This window comes from Amblyraja radiata, chromosome 1 (genome assembly GCF_010909765.2).
Source record: "Amblyraja radiata isolate CabotCenter1 chromosome 1, sAmbRad1.1.pri, whole genome shotgun sequence".
NCBI classification, from domain to species: Eukaryota; Metazoa; Chordata; class Chondrichthyes; order Rajiformes; family Rajidae; genus Amblyraja; species Amblyraja radiata.
In genome coordinates this window covers 52,152,665-52,172,707 of record NC_045956.1, presented here as the reverse complement: position 1 = coordinate 52,172,707, position 20,043 = coordinate 52,152,665, and the positions used below count along the sequence as shown (strand labels likewise).

The 20,043-nt window shown below is 45.1% G+C and overlaps 1 protein-coding gene across 4 annotated transcripts in view; it reads left to right on the top strand.

Moving 5' to 3' along the window:
- nrg1 (neuregulin 1) overlaps positions 1-20,043 on the top strand; it is a 210,896-nt gene that overhangs the window by 64,596 nt on the left and 126,257 nt on the right. For 3 of the 4 annotated variants that reach the window (XM_033021997.1, XM_033021979.1, XM_033021987.1), the window contains exon 1: positions 6,321-7,480. The exons of the other annotated variant lie outside the window; for it this stretch is intronic. In XM_033021997.1, the coding sequence (XP_032877888.1) occupies positions 6,841-7,480 (640 nt within the window). In that variant the 5' untranslated portion in view covers positions 6,321-6,840. Of the gene's footprint in view, positions 1-6,320; positions 7,481-20,043 lie in introns of those variants that run through there. 4 annotated transcript variants of the gene reach the window in all.

Below are 20,043 nucleotides of genomic sequence, written 5' to 3'. Positions count from 1 at the left end.
AGCCACTCCACGGTCCTTGACAGATCTGGGTCAGGATCCAGTGGCATGGAGTCCAAGACGACCGGAGACCCTTTTCTGCTGCAGCCTTCATCCGCCTTCCCAGCCGTTGTGACGCTCCACTAAGGTCAGCCATCGTGCTCTACCTGTTTCACCGTTGAGGTCTTGGTTGGATTGCTCTTTGTCAGAGACCTCCCCCTCGACCTTACCGCCATGGGTGGCCCTACCAGGAGCATAGCTCCAGACGGCATCGCTCTCAGGATCTCGGGTCCACACAAGCTTCTCCAGCACGACAAGGTGACAATCCACGGAGAAGTGTAGTGTGGGATTAGTGTTGGATTAGAGTAAATGGGTGGTTGATGGTCAGCATGGACTCGGTGGACCAAATAACCTGTTTCTGTGTTGTATTTCTCTAACAAACTCGCTTTGGTTCCAAGTGTGAAATTAATTTGGGAAGATCTTAGATGATTGATAGTTTTCTAACCATCTCCCATGTTGCGGCATAATGGGAAGAATCATTGTCTCTACTACCTCTGCGCAAAAACCTGTTGCATCAACACTAGCAGCGTTCATGGGCAGGGAAGGAGTTGTAAAAGATCTCACTTTCTCTTTCCGTTCAGAAGGAGCTGGCACCGACCTTCCATCGAATTCACTGCCACATCAAATGGAAAGGTCACACCTGCAAAGGCACCAGCAGATAGATACACATTGCTGGAATAACTCAGCGGGTCAGGCAGCATCTCTGGAGGATGTTGGCAGGACCCAGGGTCTGAGCTATAGGGAGAGGTTGAGCAGGCTAGGACTTTATTCCTTGGAGCGCAGGAGGATGAGGATGATCTTATAGAGGTGTGCAAAATCATGAGAGGAATAGATTGGGTAGATGTGCAGAGTCTCCTTCCCAGAGCAGGGGAATCGAGAACCAGAGGACATTGGTTTAAGATAAAGGGGGAATGATTTAACAGGAACCTGAGCAGTAATCTTTTTACACAAAGGGTGATGGAGTGAGCTGCCAGAGGAGGATGTTGAGGCAAGTACATTTATACAGGTACATGGATGGGACAGGTTTGGAGGGATATGGGCAAAACACAGGCAGGTGGTACTAGTGTAGATGGGACGTGTTGGTCGGTGTGGGCAAGTTGAGCCAAAGGGCCTGTTTCCACAGTATATGACTAAAACTTTTTCTACCACAGATTTTCATCCCTTTGCTGAATTTTGTGTGACCAATTGAATGAGAGGCATCAAAAGTCGCATGGTATAGGAGAAATGTTTATATAGGAGGCTGATTGGGTCAGCTAGACCTATGGATGCAGTGAGGTTTCATTATGTGGAACCTGTCACCCCCCTGCCTGAGATGGACAGACAATCTGGGACCATAGTCTCAGACAGACAAAGGCAAAGAGACTGATAGAGAGGGGGGCAGTGACAGCTTAAAAATACAGACAGAGACTGATAGGCAAAAACAGGACAACTCCTCTTGACTTTTGTTTTTTGTTTTTCTCCATGGTGTACAAAGATGGGGATTGTTACCACCCACTCAGACTCTGACAAGCAAACGGCAATGTAGCACCCTGAACTGTAGCCTGATAGCTGTACACAGACACCACCCACTCAAACCATGATCTCTTCGAATAAGCCGCTCCCAAATAGGTATCTCATAGTTCCCAGGGATCACATTCAGACTCGAACATCCAGCCCACGGGTATGTTTGTCAACCTGGCTACAACTCATCATTATGGGGAATCCTCAAAGAGAACGTGTGCGCTTGTACAGGTGTTGCCAACATAGTGTGGGCTGTGACTAGAAGAGCTCTTCAAAACAATATTTGTACTTGTCACCCCGGAGAGTAACATCCTACAGAATAAGATAATTTGTGGGTGCCTGGATCTAATTATGATACACTTTCTGCAGTATGTTTAAGGCCCATTCTTTGGAAAGTTAACCAAAATGTCACATACGTGACCAGTTGTCATCACAAGGTGATACATTAAAATATTCTTGTAAGAGATTAATCTTATTCATTGCTATTTTCCTACCTACAGAACCATAATGCATGTCTGCTAAAGATATGAACATTCTGTAGCTTCTTAAAATTCACACAGTTTGTATAAAGCCTCCGTGTGGTGCCACACACGTGACCAGTCATATTTTACCGCTGACCCCAAACAAACATCGACAGCATAACATATAAACATTTCACTTGATAAACTGAAAAAAATATGAACCATATATACAGTACAAAACAATATACCTGTAATGCTTTCAGAATTAGAAGAGATGTATTCCACAATTTTTCATCTTTTTTTGTCACACACGTAACTAAGAATGCTGGTGGGGGGGGGGGGGGACCTTAAGCCATCTTCGAGAAAAAGCATGTACAAGAATATATATTGGGCTAGCTTGTTTGGTTTAGTATAGGGTTCCCTCGTACGAACAGGCCCGTCTGCCCAACCAGTCCGCGCTGACCAGTTATCACCTGCACACTCGTTCTATCCGACACATTAGGGATAATTCACACAGCAAACCTGCAAACCTGCACGTCTTTGACCTGTGGGAGGTAACTGGGGCACCAGGCCTCCACCTACCTGTGCTTGCTGCAGATTGTGCGGCACCACCAGGCTCTGCACCAGGAGTAAGTACCACAGCAAGGGGGAGAGCTCGCCCCAACAAGTGGCACAGCAGGTCGGATTTAAGCTACCCCAGCAATCCGGGGGCAAAGGCTGGGAGGAGTGAGGAGCACTGAGAAGGTGCCAGCAAGCTGCCTTATTCCGTGTGGTCCCGGTTTCTGGAGCACCCTGTTCCCCAGAAGTGTGGCTGACTGTCGAAATAGATGTATGACAGTGGAGATAGGCACGGAGTACTGGAGTGACTCGGCGGGTCAGGCAGCATCTCTGGATAAAAGGAATAGGTCGACACCCGAAACGTCACCTGTTCCTTTTCTCCAAAGATGCTGCCTGGCCCGCTTAGTTGCTCCAGTATTTTGTGTCTACGTTGTAAACCAGCGTACACAGTTGCTTTCCACACACTGTAAGGCAGTGGGCACTTGTAGTTTCTTGGGCACAGTTTCTGAATGATTTACAATGTAATTAAAGTAAAGCTTTTAAACCCCCCCCCTCCACCCAAAAAAAGAAGAAGGAAATCCATGTGGTCATAGAGAGAAGGTACTAACTCTGTACAGATGGCACATGTGGTCAGGATCGAACCCTGGTCTCTCGCACTGTAAGGCAGCAACTCTACCACTGTGCCACTGTGCCGAAGCGATAGAGTTGCTGAAATTATAAAATCTAATTTTTTGGACAGTTGGGATTTGCGATATTGCAAATATTTATTGCCCTCTGTTGCCCTGGGCTGCCAATGTGAACCACAACCAGCAACCAAATGGCCTAAAGACCTTTCAGAACCCAAACGTATTGGCGCGTGTCGGAGTTATGTACAGATGCGCAGGGGCAACGATGGCAAGAGTTCTTCCCAAATGGGTATTCAGTGAACCATGTGGTTGTACCAGCTTTTTAGTTTATTAAAACTGAATTGATATTTTCAAATTTCCATGCAAAGATTTTATCTCGTGTTCTCTGGATTATCAGTGCAGACTTTTCCGTACAGGCTGGTATATATCAGGCTACATAGAAAAGGGCAGCTGTGCTTTGTACATGGTGATTTACCTTGGCCAAAAGAATGTAAGTGAATTGCTACAACTGGCCTTCAGTGAGAGTCTATGGGATTACATTCCAACCAGGAAATCCAATATTTTTTCTTTAAGTGCTTCGATGTTTTGTTTTAAATCCCTTAACCCCCCCTCGTCTCCAGGGGACTATTTTTGTTCATTTCTCTTGTTGAAGAATTATGGGCAGCTACAGTAGTGTAGCTGGTAGAGCTGCTGCCTCACAGAGCCAGAGACACAGGTTAGTTCCTGATTTGACCCAGGTATGATCCTGGTTCGACCCAGGTACCTTGGGTACTGTCTGCATGGAGGTTGCACGTTCTTCCTGCGATCCGGTGGGATGCGTCCGGGTGCTCCGGTTCCCTCGGGCGTCTCAAAGACGTGCGTGTCTCTAGGTTAATTAGCCTCTGTAAAATTGACCCCTAGTGTGTCGGGAATGGATGAAAAAGTGGGATAACATAGAACTAGTGTGGGTACACAAAAATGCTGGAGAAACTCAACGGGTGCAGCAGCATCTATGGAGCGAAGGAAATAGGCAACGTTTCGGGCCGAAACCCTTCTTCAGACTAGTCTCCAGCATTTTCGTGTACCTTCAATGTTCCAGCATCTTCAGTTCCTTCTTAAACATAGAACTAGTGTGAACGGGTGATCGATGGCTGGCTGGAACTTTGTGGGCTATAGGGCCTTTTTCTGTGCTGTATCTCTAACCTAATCCAGATAGATGCAGGGAATAGGGGGACATGGATCATATACAGGCAGATGTGATCAGTTTAACCAGGCGTCCTGTCCAAGGGCCAACGGCCCCATTCCTGTACTGTTCTGTGTTCTATAACGAAGCAAACTCAGTGTTACTCTGACGCACCTGGCACGAGAGTCACTCTGCTTTGGCCTACTTTTACGGCGCTGCTTTCAGTGCACAGCTGGTTGCACGGGGCGCGAAACATGATTTATTTTATTAATTTAGCGTGGTGAGCAGCGAGTCGGGGTATCCATGTGGTAAATTGCTGCACTATTTATAGACTCAGCCCACTGTACATTCAGCTCCATCTTCTACAGCTAACTGTCCTTGATGGTGGCGGCTACACTTATCGTTGCCGTTGGATGGTTTGCCAAGGGAACTCTATTAATAATAGACGACCAGAGTGTCTTATTGTACACTACTGACAGTCCCTAAGTGCTCATTTTTATAACATGTCCTGTGCCCTAAATGCTTTCATTTTCTCGCTCTCTCTTGTCTTGTCTCTCCCTCTGTCTCTATCTATTTGCCATTCTATCTGACTGCCTGTTTTTTTAATTTGTCTGTCTTAATTTTTGCAAATCGCTCTCCTATGTCCCTCTCTTTTCCTCTCTCTCTCTCTCTCTCACTCTCTTGTTTTTTCTTTGCCTGTCTGTCTCAGGAACTTATTGTCTGTCCCTGATGTCTTGTCTGAAGGCATCTCTCTCTCTCTCTCTCGCTCACTATTTCAATTGTCTCGCTCTTAGCTTTTGTCCATCTTGCTACCACCTTTCCTGAATCAGTTTGAGATTCTATATCTCCCCCCTTTCTTTCCTCCCCCCCCCTCTCTCTCTATCTCTCCCATCTCTCCCTCTCTCTCCCATATCCCCATCTTTTCCCTCTCTCCCTCACCCTCTCTCCCTTTCCATCTCTTCTCCCCTCTCTCTTCCTTCCACTCTCTCCCTCTCCCTCTCCCATCTCCTATCCCTTTCTCTGACCCTCTGTTTGCCTGTCAAATTGTCATGCTCTCCATATCGCTATTTTCTTCAGAAGTAACGCATCAATATCCATCACATTCATATTTCCTGCAGGATTTGCCATTCTTGGTTCCAGTTCTAGTCTGCTCTTTATATGCTGTAAACTGGGCTATCACTAGAAGATTACTTAGCAAACAGAGGCAGGGATGTAGTCCCAGGAACAGTGAAGCAAATTAAGAGTGCTTCCTTCCTAGCTGCCAATCGTTCATGCATGGGTCACCTTGCTAGACAGCAGCTCACTTAAATCTGACCCGTTACTGCAAGAAATAAAATAAAATAGTGAAGGCTGGGCAGGCTGTCAGTTGTGAAATATCTGAGCTCGTGTCTATCTACCTGTTTGCTGGTTTTAAACCAAGCTCATCCCCCTCTTTACCGTGGGAGATGAAACTCGATGTTGGGATGAAATCCGATCTCCGGGAGCGTGCAAGTGAAATTACCGGAGGAAACCCCATCCCCCTGGGATGCAGGCAGCGTCTGCCAGTTTCACCAGCCCTGCCTCTGCCCCATCGCATCCAGCTCCTGTGCATTAGCATAATCAATTGCTGACTCGTCTATATGGAGCAGAGGGATGGGGCCTGAGACATTTGCTGCTGCCTGCTGCCTCCTCCTGATTTTGATGGCTCATTCCTCCTAATTGGATCAACTAGGAAGTTGCATGCAGTCGGTGCAGTTCTGAATGGTGCGTGTGCGTGAGTGTGTGTGTGTGTTCTGATTTTGGGAAGACCTACCCTGTACAGTGTGTGATTGTGTGTGTGTGTATGTGATTGTGTGCGCGTATATGTGTGTGTTTTCTGATTTTGGGAAGCCCTACCCTGCAGTGTACGAGTGTGTGTGTGTGGGTATCAGTGTGAGTGTGTGTAAAGTGGGAGGAGGAGGAAGCTGAGTTTGGCCTCTCCCTCTATCTCTACCCCTCCTTCTCTGCCTCCCACTCTCTGTAACTAATGACCTCGCTTCCACTGTGCACAGAAGACAGGCACCTGCTGCTTCTTAATGACTCCAGCTTCTCTCTGTAGCGAGTGCTGCAGCCACACTGAGTCACAGCAGCATCCTGCTTCAGCCTCTGCTGCCAGCTCGTGTGGTGCGCGTCTCCTCAAGGTACGTGGAGCCATCCCTCCCACCGACTCCGCAGGTGAGAGAATAGAGGGAGCACCGAAGGACGTCTGACTGAGAAGAAAGGCCACTCCCTACATCCGGCTGCTGAGCTGCTTGCCGAACCCGGGAATGACTGAGCGTTTTTGTGGCGGGACTCCCTAACTCCACCGGAGAGGGTCTGAAGCAGTGAAGAGCTACCGCGTTGCCTCTCGTCTTCTCCACCGAGCAAACGGTGCTGTCGTTGCCGTCTGTCTGATGGCTCGTCTCCCTGCTCCTCCCTGCCCTCGTCCACTTGTTATTTGAAAGGTTTTTGCCGGAGAACAGGCTAATGCAGTAGAGCCATGGCTGAGGAATTGGGCTCGAGCTCCCCCGAATCCTCCACCCCTCCTTGTCCGACCCCATCCGGCACGACAGAGGGGAGTTCCACAGCCAGCCAGGTGGATGGGAATGGTGCGCTGGGGCTGAGTGGTCTCATTGCTACCTGCTGCATCTGTATGGAGGTAGAGCGTGTGCGAACTTGCTTAAACTCCGAGAAGATCTGCATCGTCCCCATCTTGGCCTGCCTGGTGAGCCTGTGCCTTTGCATTGCTGGCCTCAAGTGGGTTTTCGTGGACAAGATATTTGAGTACGAACCTCTGACGCACCTTGATCCCAAGCGCATAGGCCAGGGTCCTGTCATCTCTGCTGACCAAGCAACAGTGGCAGAATGGCCTCCGTCAGCCACCTTCACAACCACCATTCTGATATCCGACTTGGTCCAGACACAGAACGCTACTGATGACCCTCTGACGCCCACCTCAACGCCCTTTCCCAGCCCTTCCTCTCATCCCCCAACCTCCACTCCTTCCTTCCTATCCTCCATCATCGTCCAGTCTTTCTCCCCAGAAACTGTGGTCACCAGAAGTCGTGAGGTGACAGAATCGACAACTGTCTTACTTCCCCAAATGACCGACACAAACCTTGTTATTCCACCAGCGTATAGTAAGTAACTTACTATTTTTCATTGTTGTCATTCCTGGAAGGAAATCCCTGCTGCTTTTCACAATGTTGTACTTTGATGTTTAAAAAAAAAAACCTGACATGCAAACTTAATATTTAGTTTTAAAAGGGGAAAAAAAATCAATTTACAAAGCGTGATTTTTCTTTTGCAAATCTCTTCAGCCGGTATACAATTCAGTGTGATTATCGACAGCGTAATTGTAACCCTTTCAATTCAGTTCTGCATGTTTAGAAAGTAACAGATCTGTTGATCTTTACTTTGCATCACCAAGCATTTGCAAATGTGGTCCTCCTAAAAAAAAAAAAAGCTGAGAAGAGGAAATAAATATCCCTCCCTAAACTAATGTCAATCAGAACTATCGCTGCAGGAAAATATCTTAAATCACTGTTTCCCTTCTCCCACCCCACCCCACCTCCCCCACCCCACCACTTTCCCCATTCACAGTGCTTTGTGCTTAATGACATTACAGGATAGAAACCGAGCCAGTGTTGGTGTGTTTTATAATCCCGTGAGTCCTCGTTAGCAGTTCCTTTTATTTACCATGGTTGTAACGGGAATCCTCTTCTGGTCCTCTGGGCTGATTGATGAAAACTGTGACATTTTAAAAGAAAATATTCTGTTAACTCATATTCTGGCTCTTCTGTGAATGGGATCCATTACATTTGAAATTAGACCCTGCTTTTTCACTTCACATGATAAGAAAATTAATCTGATTCTCTGTGGTGAGTGAATAATCAGGAAGCTTTGTATATATTTGTCTAATAACCATTGTTTCCCCTTTTTAATTTGTGCATGTGTGTGTCTGAGTGTATGTGGGTATGCTTGGGTGCGAATGTATGTGGGTCTGCATGTGTGTGTGTCTGCAAGTGTATGTGTGTCTGTGTGTGTGCGAGTATGTGTGTGTCTGCACGAGTGAGAGTGTGTGCGTGTGTCTGTGTGTGAGTGTGCACTCGCGTGCTTTATTATTTCCTGCTTGGTTCTGAGATGAATTTGAAGGTCGTTCACTGCTTTGGGCTAATTAATTCTTGTCTATTGCAGAGACTTAGGGAAAGACAATCTTGTTAATGTGCCTTGTAGGTTACTCACTTGTACAATGACTTTGCAAGATTTTTTTCCCCCTGCAAGTACTTGGCTGCATGCCATGCCTTTAATGTTCAATATTCCTACTAGTTTAACTGCAATGGTGATAGTCTGCGAAACCATTATCCACAATCCTGAGACTCTGCATGCACACACCTCTGCTGGGAATCTCTGAGATTGATCAACACTGAGCAACCCTGATTGAAATATTCTTGGGCCATTAAATTACACAAGGTTGTGATGCTGTTCATTCTCAAAATCAATACAGGACAATTGGTATTATAAAGAGAATGAGAAATCAAGGACATTGTAAAGGCAGCCAGGCAGTAGCCTAGCCAATGGTTAGAGGTACATGGAAGAGCTGCATTGTACCTGGTTCTCATGTTCAGGCATAGAGTTTGCACACTGATAAATCACTCGAGCATCCATTTGGCTTATTGATATCCGTTTAGAAATGTTTTTATTAAAGTATTCAGTATAATGATTCAGCTGTTAGGGGGCTGTTTGGTGCCCAGTGAAGTACTGGATTGGCCTGTGGTGGCCTTGGTGAATGGGCTCTTTCCTCAGTCTAGAAGAAATTGAAGTTTTGGCAGAGCTGTGACTCACACAGTTTTTAATCCTCCAGTATTTCCCCAGAGTGAAGCGAAAAAGAAAGATGTGTCTGTATGTTACACCCAGAGGCAAGCCGTCAATATTCTCCATTTGATAAGTTATTGGAGCAGAATTAGGCCATTCGGCCCATTAAGCCTATTCCACAATTTAATCATGGCTGATCTATCTATCCTTCTCAACCCCATTCTCCTGTCTTCCCCTCATAACCCCTGACACCCTTAATCATCAAGAATCCTCTCCACCTCCACTCTATCCCGGACTTTCATTATTTATGTAGGACATTGGAATATTATGCACCCCTATCTGAAGAGAGTTATGGTTGCAATAGAGCAAATGCAAGGGACATTCACCAGACTGATTCTTGGGCTGCAGTGATTGTCTTGTGGGGCAGGATTGGGGAGACTGTGACCATACTCTACACGAGGTCATCTTGCTCAAACAGGCCAACGTCTCATGGAGCTTGACAGCCTAGGTGCAGGGATGTTGTTCCCCAGGCTGAGGCATCTAGAGCCAGGGTCACAGAGTTTAAATAATGGGTAATCTGCTCGGGGTAGAAAGGAGAAGACAAATCCTCACCCTAAGGATAATGGATGGTTGGAATTCTTTACCCAAGTGGGATATCAATGCTTAGTCACTGAGTATTCAGTAGTTCTTGTGGCATCTTAAGGTGATCAAGAGATCATGGGGTTTGTAGGAAGTTGATGCCAATGATCTGTCATGATCTTATTGTATGACGGAGAATCAAGAAGGGCTGATTGGTGTTGTCCTCCTTTTATTACCTATATTCCTATGAAACAGTTGACTTTAGGATGCCTTTCATGGCTGCCATCTGACAAAAATCAATGTCACGTCACGTAAGGAGACATTGGTGCAGATTCTTTTACTTTATGTGTTCATTGTGTATTTTAATTAATTTGTAAATGAATCTCCCATCCCCAATTGCCTCAGAAATGAAGAGGCGGTGAAGTTTCAACCACATTGCAACAGTCAAGTGCTTAATTGTCGTATGTACCAACAACAGAACAATGAAATTCTTAATCGCAATAGAATAACAGATCTGTAAATACTTTTGTTCCCTTGCAAACAGCTCACCTCTAACAAGTCACAGTTCCATTCCTTCCACACCAGTAGATAGACGTTTCACTTGCTCCCTCTTTCCCCTTCATCCTCAATCTCTCTTTCCTTGTCCATATTGCTTCCTGAAACAAGGAATGCCAATGATCCGAGAGTGGTGGAAATGTGGAAACTCTCAACCAGCTGGAAAAGGGGAGGTGAGATGCACGGATACATTTAAAGGGGGTTCCGGATAAACATACAAAGGAGTAAGGAGGATGTTGCTATTACTCGAGGGCCTGAGCTATAGGGAGAGGTTGAACAGGCTAGGACTCTATTCCCTGGATAGACACAAAAAGTTGGAGTAGCTCAGCGGGACAGGCAGCATTTCTGGAGAGACGGAATGGTGACGTTTCGAGTCGTGACCCTTGTTTAGAAGAAGGAACAGGCTCTTCAGCCCACAATGTCTGCGCCCTATATAATACTACTTCAAGCTAATTTCCTCTGCCATATCCCTCCATTTCCTGAATGTCCACGTGCCTATCTAAAAGCCTCTTAAAAGTCCCTATGGTGTCAGTCTCCACCACCACCCCTGACAGCACGTTCAAGGCACCCACAACTCTCTGTGTAAAAATAAAAGCTTGTCTCCTTAAAAAATTGCCGCTCTCATCTTAAAGAAGCTTTGTATCTATATCCATTGAATTCCCAGGAGTCTGGTGAATCAAATGATTTCCTTCAGTGACATGGTAATACCTGGATATAAACACCAGCAGGGTTTTGTTGGCAAATAACACCAGGCAGAGTAAAGAGAGTCATTAACTTGTTTGGCACAGGCAGCATCTCTGGAGAAAAGGAATAGGTGAAGTTTTGGGTCAGAACACCTCTTCAGACTGAAAGATAGAGATTTGGGGTGGGGGAGGGGGGGAGGGGACTGGAGTTGAGAAAAGGCTAGAACAAAGAAAATAAACTGAAAAAAAACAGTGGAAAATCCCAATCCAGGTTTGATATGGCCTTTTCTCGCCTCCAGTTCAACCCCTACCCCAACCTCTATCTTTCACTCTGAAGAAGGGTTCCAGCCAGAAACATTACCTGTTCCTTTTTTCCAGAGATGCTGCCCAATCGGTTGAGTAACTCCGGCAATTTGTGTGTATCTTCGTCATGAACTTGTTTATAGACACAAGAAGATGGAGTAACTCAGCGGGTCAGACAGCATCTCTGGACAAAAGGAATAGGTCTCGTTACGTGTACCAGCCCAGCCGCTCCATTCTCTCAGCATATGACAGTCCCGCCATCCCAGGAATTAACCTTGAAAACCTTCACTGCACTCCCTCAATAGCAAGAATGTCTTTGCTTGTGTGCTTGTGTTGTAATTGGGGTATATTGGTTGACTTCAGTATCCAAAGGCAAACAACGTTAAAAGCCAACCATTGTTGATGCTCACTATCCAATGACCCCAGTTGGAAACTGAGAATGAATGAGTTTGAAAGGAAACGTGGGTGTGATAGCTTTCACTGGAATTAGCCTATCGGCACAGATTATCTATGTATATTTATCAGTTACCAGAGGCCTTGTATTGTTCAAAAGCTTATTTGAATTTTTCCTGCATACCTACATTGAATTTATGAAAATTCCTACTTTGTTTAATAGAATAGAATAGAATAGAATCTTTAATTGCCACGCAACCAGGGTTGGTGGTATTTGGGTTCGGTACATGATGGTACACTGCTTTTGTTACATACCACTAATAACACAGATCACCGTAATAAAGTGCATCCATACCACATCACAAATCACAAATCTCACCAAAGTATTAGACAATAGACAATAGATGCAGGAGTTGGCCATTCGGCACTTCGAGCCAGCACCGCCATTCAATACGATCATGGCTGATCCCCAATCAGTACCCCGTTCCTGCCTTCTCCCCATAACCCCTGACTCCGCTATTTTTAAGAGCCATATCTAGCTCTCTCTTGAAAGCATCCAGAGAACCTGCCTCCACCCCCTCTGAGGCAGATAATTCCACAGACTCACCACTCCCTGTGAGTAAAAGTGTTTCCTCATCTCATAGAAACATAGAAACATAGAAATTAGGTGCAGGAGTAGGCCATTCGGCCCTTCGAGCCTGCACCGCCATTCAATATGATCATGGCTGATCATCCAACTCAGTATCCCGTACCTGCCTTCTCTCCATACCCTCTGATCCCCTTAGCCACAAGGGCCACATTCTCCATTCTAAATGGCTTACTCCTTATTCTTAAACTACGGCCCCTGGTTCTGGACTCCCCCAACATCGGAAACATGTTTCCTGCCTCTAGCGTGTCCAAACCCTTAACAATCTTATATGTTTCAATGAGATACCCTCTCATCCTTCTAAACTCCAGAGTGTACAAGCCCAGCTGCTCCATTCTCTCAGCATATGACAGTCCCGCCATCCCGGGAATTAACCTTGTAAACCTACGCTGCACTCCCTCAATAGCAAGAATGTCCTTCCTCAAATTAGGGGACCAAAACTGCACACAATACTCCAGGTGTGGTCTCACTAGGACTCTGAACAACTGCAGAAGGACCTCTTTGCTCTTATATTTGATTCCTCTTGTTATAAAGGCCAACATGCCATTCGCTTTCTTCACTGCTTGCATGCTTACTTTCATAGACTGATGTACAAGGACCCCCAGATCCCGTTGTACTCCCCCTTTTCCCAACGATGCCATTTAGATAGTAATCTGCCTTTCTGTTTTTGCTACCAAAGTGGATAACCTCACATTTATCCGCATTAAACTTCATCTGCCATGCATCTGCCCACTCCCTCAACCTGTCCAAGTCACCCTGCACTCTCATAGCATCCTCCTCACAGTTCACACTGCCACCCCGCTTTGTATCATCTGCAAATTTGCTAATGTTACTTTGAATCCCTTCATCCAAATCATTGGTGCATATTGTAAATAGCTGTGGTCCCAGTACCGAGCCTTGCGGTACCCCACTAGTCACTGCCTGCCATTCTGAAAGGGACCCGTTAATCCCTACTCTTTGTTTCCTCTCTTCCAAGCACTTCTCTATCCATGTCAGCACTCTACCCCCAATACTATGTGCCCTAATTTTGCCCACTAATCTCCTATGTGGGACCTTATCAAATGCTTTCTGAAAGTCCAGGTACTAATGATCTAATTTAAAATTAGGGTGGCACGGTGGTGCAGCGGTAGAGTTGCTGCCTTACAGCGCCAGAGACCCCGGTTTCATCCTGACTATGGGTGCTGTTTGTACGTAGTTTGTGCGTTCTCCCCGTGACCGCATGGGTTTTCCCCGGGTGCTCCGGTTTCCTCCCACACTCCAAGGACGCTCAGGTTTGTAGATTAATTGGCTTCTGTAAATTGTCCCTAGTGTGTAGGATGGAACAAGTGTATGAGTGATCGCTGGTTGGTGTGGGCTCGGTAGGCCAAAAGGGCCTGTTTCCAAGTTGTATCTCTGAACTAAACTAAACTAAACTATGGGATGGGAAATGCACCATGATTAGACAACCCTGTATGCTGTCAGGCCAGAAGCAAGCAATTTGGACCACATTGATGTTTTATCTTCATGTGATTACTTTGATATCAAATTTATTCTCATATTTCATCGCCATCCTTTCTTTATTCACATCATTCACGTTCAGGCAAATCGTGAATGCTTTTCTGCTTCCAGCATTAACTCCGAGTGATCTCAATTGCTTCACCAATGTGTTATGTAAGAAGACTCTTTGCTACTTCTTTCACACTTGAACTTGCAGACAGTGGGCACAGGAAACATCCTGAGCTTTGAGGTAATATTATATTACATTCCCTAAACATATCTATCGCTCGGCTTATACAAGTCACATCATGCCAAGGCCCTTTCTATGCTGTGTCATTACTGGCACCAATTGAATCTAAAACAGATTGTGCAGATTTGGCAATGTTGACTTGACGCTGTCCTTCCTACATTGGTGACACAAGGAACTGCAGATGCTGGAATCTTGACCAACACAGAAAGTATCGGAGCACCTCGACATGTCAAGCAGCATCTCGGGATGTTGAGTCTGAAGAAGGGTCCTGACTCAAATTGTCGCCTGTCCATTCCTTCCACAGATGCTGCCTGACCTACTGAGTTCCTCCAACACTTTGTTTTGCTTACTGGTTATGTGGTCTCACACATAAAAAGAACCTTCACATTCTTGCGAATACAGGAGGCCCTAGTTGCTCGGAGTACAAAGGTTTTAATGGAGAGAATGTTTGTCACAAAATTCATCGTATTTTCTTCTGCGGAACTGGAAGTAGATGTTGATACAAGGTGATTTTCATCTATCATATATCTTATGGCGTAGATGGAAATCATTCAACCACTGATTTTATCCAAACTCCAGCAACATTATCATTAATCACATTTCTCTGAATCCCATTCTCTCACATATCGACTCCACCCTGATTCTACTACCAGCTACCTGCTTGAAGGGTAATACAGTATCTGATTAATTCCTGACTGCACACATTTGGCATGTGCGAAGATAGTGAAGCACTCTAAAGAGATTGATGTGGTCACAGGGTCACATTGGTGCACTCACAAAGAAAGGCCATCAAGGCCTCTAGATATTTAAAAGATTGAGGAGGTTCGGTTTGTCGAAGAACATGCTCTTGAACTTCTACAGGTGTACGTTAGAGAGCATATTGACTGGTTGCATCATGTCCTGGTTTTGGAAACTCGAACGACCAGGGATGGAGATTACAAAAGGTGGTGAACATTGCCGAGTCCATCATGGGTACTGATCTCCCCACCATCGAAGGGATCTATAGGAGGTGCTGTCTAAACAAAACAGCCAGCATCATCAGAGATGCACACCACCCTGTCCACACTCTCATTTCACTCCTGCCATCGAGAAGGTGGTACAGGGGCCCGAAAACAGTAAAGTCCAGGTTCAGGAACAGCTTTTTCCCAACAGCCATCAAACTCTTGAGCGCTACAAACTCCAACTAAACTCTGAAATTATGAACTGCCTTCATTGCACTAGGGACTTGGAGTTTGTTTTTGTTTTTGCACTATATTGTTTTTTTGTTCTTTTTCATTGAACTTTTAAATTTTTTATGGTGTCTACTGAGTACTATGTTTATCAGTTTAGTTTATTGTCACGTGTATCAAAGTACAGTGAAAAGCGTTAGTTGCGTGCTAACCAGTCAGCGGAAAGACAATACATAATTGCAATCGCGCCATCCACAGGATAAAGGGTGTAACGTTTAGTACAAGGTAAAGATAGCCTGAGGGTCTCCAATGAGGTGGATGGTAGCTCAGGACTGCTCTCTTGTTGTTGGTAGGATGGTTCAGTTGCCAAATGTGACCACAAATGGCCCATTGCTTCCTTAAATAAATGATGCTTCTTCAATTGTGAAGACTGCGCTATTTGCCGCAGAAAATCATCCTTTCTCTCCAGCCTGCAGATGAGATCCAGCACTGTTCCCAGATGCAGTTGTGGATGAGTCATCCGCTCACCGGTGGTAATCTCAGAAATTGCTTCATAATGATGACAAATTGATTTTTCTGCTGCGCCACATCGCAAGTACGTGTGAGCACTAATGGACGGCCAGGAATGTGGTCAATAAATATGATGGCCATCTGGCAGAACCCAAGGAGCAAAGCCTCACCCATTGACAGCAAGCAAACAAACTAACTCTCTTAAAGCACTTCTCTTCACATAATAAGAAATCTGGTGATGCTCAGAGAGAGTCATAGAGTAATATAGGATGGAAACAGGTCCTTCGGCCCAATGTTCCCATCCCAACCAACATGCCTAATCTATACGAGTGTACTGTGTTTGGCTTGTATCCTTCTACACCTGTCCTATCCATGTACATGTCCAAATGTTTTTTAAACATTGTGATAGTACCTGTCTCAACCACCTCCGCTGGCAGCTCGTTCCATGTACCGACCATCCTTTGTGTAAATAAAAAGCTGCCCCTCAGTTTCCTATTGGATCTTTCCCCCCCTTACCGTAAACCTATATCCCCTGGTGCTCGATTCCCCTACTCTGGGTAAAAGACTTAGCGCATTTACCCTATCTATTCCACACATGATCTTATACGCCTTAAGCACAGGTTATGAAGCAAGATTTGACAGATTACTAAAAGGTGGTCAGAAAGATGAGGTTTGAGGGAATCTTTAAGGAGAGAAGTGGTGGTGAGGTAGAGGAGTTTTACAAAGCAAATCGAGACCTCAGGGCCAGGTATCTGAAGATACGGAGAGCAATGGTGGAGTGACTGCAAGAGGACTTGTGTAAGAGGCCAAAGCAGGATCCTGGAAGAGTTTAGGGCTGAAAGGAATATCAGAATTTGGTTGAGGAAATGCTGTAGAGAAACTGAAAGCAAGGATCACAATTGTCTTTGGTCACTTAATACAATGCGGTTCCTGACTAACCACTGTCTGAACTAGGCAAGCCAGGATACAGAGAGCTTACTATTTTTTTCATTAACTGGTCTCAAGACTAGCATGTATGGTCCATTTCTAATTGCTACATTGACATACAGGTTTGTAAGTTAATTGGCTTGGTATAAGTATAAATTGTTCCTGGTGTGTGTGGTGCGGACTCGGTGGGCCGAAGGGCCTGTTTCCGCACTGTATCTCTAAAACTAAAAAGCTACAGAACTAAAGAGGCAGTGAAGATGTTGATGGGCCTAGAATCAGACATAGGCCACACTGGGTAAGGTAGCAGGTTTTCTTCCCTGCCAAACATAAGGTTGAGAGCTATGAACTGTTGATAGGTCACGGGTTACTCCAGGGGAGAAAGTCTGATGGCTATCAATGATCAAACATGGAACCTTTAGTCTTGAGTTCAGAGATATAACACGGAAACAGGCCCTTAGACCACCGAGTTCACGCTGACCAGTAATCATCCCGTACGCTAGGACTATCCTACAGTGTAGGGACAACTTACACTTTTTCTGAAGCTAATTAACCTACAAACCTGTACGTTTTTGGAGTGTGGGAGGAAACAGGAGCAGCCGGGGAAAACCCACGCGGTCTCGGGGAGAACGTGCAGACAACACCCGTAGTCAAAATCGAACCCGAGTCTAAGGCAGCAACTCTACCATTGCGCCACTGTGCTTCCCCTTGAGCACCTCTTGTGCTATCTTGAATCTGGACTGATTCTCAAACTCTCTCCAAATGTCACCCCATCAACTGAACATCCACATGGTAAATCCACATGGCAGCACAATTGCGCAGCGGTAGTTGCTGCCTTACAGCTCCAGAGACACGGGTTTGATCCTGACTACGGGTGCTGTCTGTACGGAGATTGTACGTTCTCCCCATGACCTGTGGGGGTTTTCTCCGAGATCTTTGGTTTCCTCCCACACTCCAAAGACGTACAGGTTTGTAGGTTAATTGGCTTGGTATAAATGTAAAATGTAAAATTGTTCCTAGTGTGTGCAGTGTGCGAGGATCGCTGGTCGATGTGGGCCGAAGGGCCTATTTCTGCGCGGTTTCTCTAAACTAAACTCAGCTAAACTATCAACTATTCACACCTAATTCCAGAGAATAATTTCACCAAGGGTTTCCATACATCCACAACAATACCAGACTCCTCAGTGCCACAGGGCAAGGGTAAATACCAGTTGCTAAGGTTGCCGTTTGCTTTGTTTCTTAGGGAAGTGTCAATTATGAAATTGCTAAGCTTGATACATCTTTAATAAAACTGTTAAAACAAAAAAAAAGCGATGTAGTTGCAATAGAAGCCCACATGTTGTTTACACTCGAAACAGCTCCTCATTTACACATTTTAAACCATCAACAGATTTTGGATTTTTTTTTTACTTTGCCTGCGAAAACAAACCCCAAATATAGAAAAGATTTAACGAAGAAAAGAATCGCTGAAATGTGATTTAAAACTAAGCAAGTAAAACCTTTGCAATAGTGAGATGCAAAACGTTCTTTCTTTCTAAAGCTGGGTACAGTAGTTTGAATAGAGTAAGGCCTGCAGTGTACTTTCAGCATCACCTGGGCTGAGATCTGAACGTGTACGTGTATATATGCCTGTTCTATGTATGAATATGTGCCTGTTTCACTGCATTTGCATTTGTGCCAATGAATATACATTTATTTTTACATGAGTTAATGTAAACCCAAATGTTAAATGAGTGCAAACATATGTGTTTCCATGCATATGTCTTCATACTCATAATTGAGTGCCTGTATGTGTGCAAATATGAACATATTTGTACCAGCAATAGACTACTCCACCTCTCAGGCCTACTCTGCTATTTAGTAAAATCATGGCTACTCTGATTGCAGCTTGATCTTCCCATTCCCATCTACCTGTGCTAACCTTCCCATTCCCATCTACCTGTGTTAACTATTTATCAAGTACTTCCCATCTACAGCAGCCTTAAAATATTCAAATAAAGGCACATGGGCATGAATGTGTCGTGTGTTCATCAGCATGCATTAGTGTGTGTGCATGTGTTTCTGTATAGATGCATTAAGTGTACGCATGAAGTAGCTTTATAGGACAATGGTTAGGCTGCATTTGGAGTATTGCGTGCAGTTCTGATTGCCCCATTACAGGAAGGGTGTGGGGGCTTTGGAAAGGGTGCAGAGGTTTACCAGAAAAATGCCTGGATAAGAGGGTATTAGCTACAGGGAGAGGTTGCACAAACTTGGATTATTTCCTTTGGAACTGAACATTGAGGAGAGGCCTAATTGAAGCATTTAAAATTATGAGAGACATAGATAGAGTAGACAACCAGATCCGTTTTCCCTAGGATGAATCAAATATTAAAGGATATAGCTTTATGGTGAGATGGGATATGTGTGTGCGTCTGTGTGTGTATAAAAAAAATATATACATATATAGATATATCCCATCTCACCACAAAGCCATATCCTCTAGTATTATATATATAGTTTCTTCCTCTCATCATGCATTCTCCAATAGTGACATTGCACTTTACACCTATGTAATTACATGCGTACAAACATGCACAGATGCACCCCTCTGACCACACACACAGCACCTCCATTCAGGTGTAACTCGTGCAAGGGAACCAGTATGTATAAAGCAGTAGGTACTTACCCAACCGCCCCTCCCTCCCCTTCCCCATTTATCCCCTGCCCCCTCTGACCCACCTGGACTCACACTTAATTCTCCCCTACCCCTTCCCTTACACCTACATTCCTTCTTCTAGCTTCGCAATTCACAACTTCTCAATTATTTTGTCTCGGACCTTCTGTCTTTTCATCTCTGACCTTTATCCAACAATCTGCCTTTCAACCCCCCTTTTCACCTGTATCAACCTATTACCTGCTCGACTTTGTCCGGCTCCTCCTCTCTTCCTGTTTTATTTACAATCAGTCTGAAGAAGGGTCTCAAGCTGAAATGTCACCTATCCATGTTCTGCTGCCCTCGCACTTAGTGTCTTCTTTTGTAAACCAACATCTGCAGTTTCTTGCTCTACAAGCACCAGATATTGTCTGCTACCCACAAGCGGTGAAAACACTCTTCCCGAAACAGTACAAGGGAAACCGGAACTAACTGCCATGCATTCAAAGGAGTATTAAATGGTTTAGCTTGCAGCTGCTGTTATCTCATTGAGTATAATGTGGTTTATGAACCTGATTTTGTTAAGACTAATTTGCGGTCACCTCCCACTCCTCCATCTCCCTCTATCCTGCTTCTAATCGATATTTGATTTTCACCGACGAGCTTGGTGCTCTTGGGAAGGCCAGAGGACTCGAAACGATTTGTAATGTGGAAGGCCCGGAAATAAGCAAGCTTAATGCCAGACTGCCCGAGGGAATTGATTCA